The sequence below is a fragment of the Mizuhopecten yessoensis genome, unplaced genomic scaffold, assembly GCF_002113885.1.
Source record: "Mizuhopecten yessoensis strain PY_sf001 unplaced genomic scaffold, ASM211388v2 scaffold7763, whole genome shotgun sequence".
Taxonomy (NCBI): domain Eukaryota; kingdom Metazoa; phylum Mollusca; class Bivalvia; order Pectinida; family Pectinidae; genus Mizuhopecten; species Mizuhopecten yessoensis.
Genome location: NW_018407210.1, coordinates 710,909 through 714,747, shown reverse-complemented (window position 1 = coordinate 714,747; position 3,839 = coordinate 710,909). Strand labels below are relative to the sequence as shown.

General features: G+C 37.0%; 1 protein-coding gene across 1 annotated transcript in view; it reads right to left on the bottom strand.

The window, feature by feature from the left end:
• LOC110454308 (CTP synthase 1-like) overlaps positions 1–3,839 on the bottom strand; it is a 35,912-nt gene that overhangs the window by 20,232 nt on the left and 11,841 nt on the right. The window contains exon 4 of the mRNA XM_021503753.1: positions 1,199–1,299. Within this exon, the coding sequence (XP_021359428.1) occupies positions 1,199–1,299 (101 nt within the window). The remainder of the gene's footprint in view (positions 1–1,198; positions 1,300–3,839) is intronic.

Genomic DNA, 3,839 nt, shown 5'->3' with positions numbered 1-3,839 from the left:
AGAAGATTTTTGAAATTTTAGTCAATTTGACCCTTTTTGGCCCCGCCCCTCAGACCCCTGGGGGCTTAGGACTAAACCCGCAACTGTTTTTGTTGACCTTTGTCCATGGAAGGTCCCTGCAAAATTTCATTGAAATTGGTTCAGCGGTTTTGGAGAAGAAGTCGAAAATGTAAATTGTTTACGGACGCACAACGGACGACGGAAGACGACGGACAAAAGGCGATCGCAATAGGTCACTTGAGACTTTGTCTCAGGTGACCTAAAAATGTATAGCATAGCACGTCTGCCACAGGCGAGCTAAAAATGTATAGCATAGCACGTCTGCCACAGGAGAGCTAAAAATGTATAGCATAGCACGTCTGCCACATGCACAGGTGAGCTAAAAATGTTTAGTACATCACATGATAATTACTAGGATAGCTACTGGATAACTACCCTTGCTCTATTTGGTATAGTTAGCATCCGCCCTTGACGACGGGAACTATACCTGGAGATGGGCACTATACCTTTTTTTTGGACCGCTGAGACTGCGGGAAAAGTAGCGTGACGCCAAGAGTTGCGCCCCTTCTCCTAGGGGGCGCTGTACATATTCTACTTTCAGTTCATTGTTGTCGTCTGCCAAAATGGCTTCGAGATTCGGGACCGGGAATGCCGATTGCTTTGCAGAGGCTCAGCAATNTGTCTGCCACAGAATTTATGAAAGAGCTAATATTTCCAAGATAACACCACCCTCTATAAAAGAATAGTTGCCAGGCTATACTAAAAGATATAAATTCTGTGGCAGACGTGCTATGCTATACATTTTTAGCTCGCCTGTGGCAGACGTGCTATGCTATACATTTTTAGCCTAACAGCTCGGGCACTATACCTCCCCAGACAACACTATAAGAGAACAGTTCCCTCGGGAAAGGGCCATAATAGAATAATAGCATAGCACGTCTGCCACAGTTGAGCTAAAAATGTATAGCATAGCACGTCTGCCACAGAATTTATATCTTTTATTATAGCCTGGCAACTATTCTTTTATAGAGGGTGGTGTTATCTTGGAAATATTAGCTCTTTCATTTGGACATAGCTTAAACTGTGTGAAAAGAATATTTTTATTTGAGCACATGTCTGACAGTATGTGTGATGGTGAAATCATGTATATGCAATGCTCATTAATCCTATGAATGATCTGGGTTTCTTATCAGCATACCTCCACTATACAGACTTCTGGCTGTGTATTGTCCCCGTCTACTGGTATCTTGGCCACCCGTTCTACCCATTCCTGTATGGCATCTGTGATGTGGGGCACAACTACAACACATATAAACAACCATTAAACAATTACAGGTACAACAAAATCCATTTATCTGAATCTGATTCAACATGTTTCACTTTAATTGATACCAGTTGATTTTTTTAATTTTCATATGCATAATTAGAGCTTTTAATCATAAGATGATTGTATAAATGAATGACCTTTTTGGTACAGGTCACCAGTGTCATACTTATTTCTTCAAATAAATATGTCCTAACAGGTTTTAGACTTGATATGTTGTTAAAACAACCAGTAGACACACACAACCAAATCTATGTACTTTGTTTCTGTAATGGGACCAAAGGCTTACAATGTGGCTTAATTAGGGTTCAATGAATGCAAAGTAATCTTTAAATTTTATTCTCAAAGGATATTTTTTTCATATTCTAGTATTCTCTTCAAAACCATCCATCTATCAAAATCAGGTCTCATAACAATTTTGAATTCTGATTCTTGTTATATAAATATATATTGAGGCCGGAGGGTTGTTGATTTTATTGATTTAGAAGATGTATCATTTTTTCAATATGCATGCCTAATAAGGTTTATCTGGTATCATGTTTCCAGCCATTGAAGACTATTTAATAAAAGTTACCAGGTAATATAATGCATGGGTTAACAAAATGTGAGGGAGTTCAGACTGTAGGACTCATTTATTACTAGTATATTGTAATGTAATTATTTCAATTAGAATGTGCAGTGCCCAGCAGACACTTTCTGTAGCTGGTATTACATAAAATAAATTTAAAGGCAATGGTATAGATACAGACTGCAGTGATGAGTTATCAAGTACATGTATAAGTTGAAAACAAAATCTGTATTGAAGTAAAAAATTAATTATCCTTTTATATGCGTGACAACTGAAGCATATAATACATGCATACAATGAGTGTAATAAAGCCAGTTGTTTACAGTGAGAGGAGAGGTTTGACAAGTCTACCTTCCTTTTAATAGCTGCCATCTTATGTTTGCGTAGAAAATTAAACAATAAACTTGTATAAGTGTTTACATGAGACAACTTGTGAACAAGTTTTGTATTATGTAGTCATGAGGAGTTGAATTTTCAAATACTAATTATCAACTACATATCATCACGAACGGGTGACAATGATAAATGTTTTTTCATTCCATAGAAGGAGCTATATTATCTATATATCTTCTTCGTTGAACCTTCTCCTTGGTGTAAAAACAGTGACATTAGTGTTAGACAAACTACATTCAAAATGAATCAAATTTTTTTCCTCACAGCTAGGTGTCCCCAAATACCAAGTCTGAGCTCAGTACTGCCATTTAAGCAGCAGTAACTTGATCTTAGACAATAAACCACATACCAAATTTGAGCTTTATGCCAATAATTGTTCTGAAGTTAGTTAGCATCAGGACATGTTAATTGGTTCTGCGAAATTCAAGATTTAAAAAGAATGACCCTAAACTTAACAGACCTTGTAAATGTAACATAAACATCTAGGCAAACAGACAGACTACCAGTGTGAGTATCAGATGAGGAAATTAACAAGAGGCCCATGGGCCTTAACAGTCACCTGAGTCTACAGTATTTTTTTTTTTTGTTGAAATATGTACCAATTTGAGTAAAAAATAGTATAATGTTAACTTAACTTTGTCAGGACCATGAGCTGATCATTCCTAGACCAATTTAAAGTGAGATCGGCCTATTAGAATTTAGTAGCAAAATAGCGGCCATGGCAGCCAAATTGTATTTCTGATTGACCCGAAAAATAACAACACTTTGTCAGGACCATGAGCTGATCATTCCTACAAAGTTTCAGTTCAATCGGCCTAGCAGAACTTGACTTTAAGTTTGAAATAGTTTTTCAAAATGGCGGCCGTGGCGGCCATATTGGATTTCTGATCGACCCGAAAAATAACAACACTTTGTCAGGACCATGAGGCGATCATTCCTACCAACTTTCAGTTCAATCGGCCCAGCAGAACTTGACTTTAAGTTTGAAATGTAAAATGTTAACGGACGACGGACGACGACGGACGAAAACGGATAGCAATAGGTCACTTGAGCTAAAGCTCAGGTGACCTAAAAAGCTGTTCCTGCAGAAATACGATACTAGGAATTAAACTAGCCCAGTATACATTTTAATAAATAATGACTCCCTTGTAATATTGCAGATAAAATCATTACCGTAAAGCAAACCCATTTAAATTTTACAGGGAAATTCTCTAATGTAATATAATCAGCCATGCATGTAACATAACAAGCAAATTTGTGGAATTTATATCCCCTGCTCGTAGGACATATTGTAGGTTAACATTATTGAGGTTAGGTTTAACAAGAGGCCCATGGGCCTTAACGGTCACCTGATATATTTATACAGAGAGTTGATTTTGTTTTTAACATGAACAGAAATATTATTCAAAGTGACAAAAAACAATAAAACCACCTTATTCAATATCTAGCATACAGATTTCAGACTAAAAAGGATTTGAAACTAGCACCTCTGATTCTTAACAAGGAAAATGAAGAAATTTTAGCACACTGACTCCTTTGAGCCCCACCCTACAG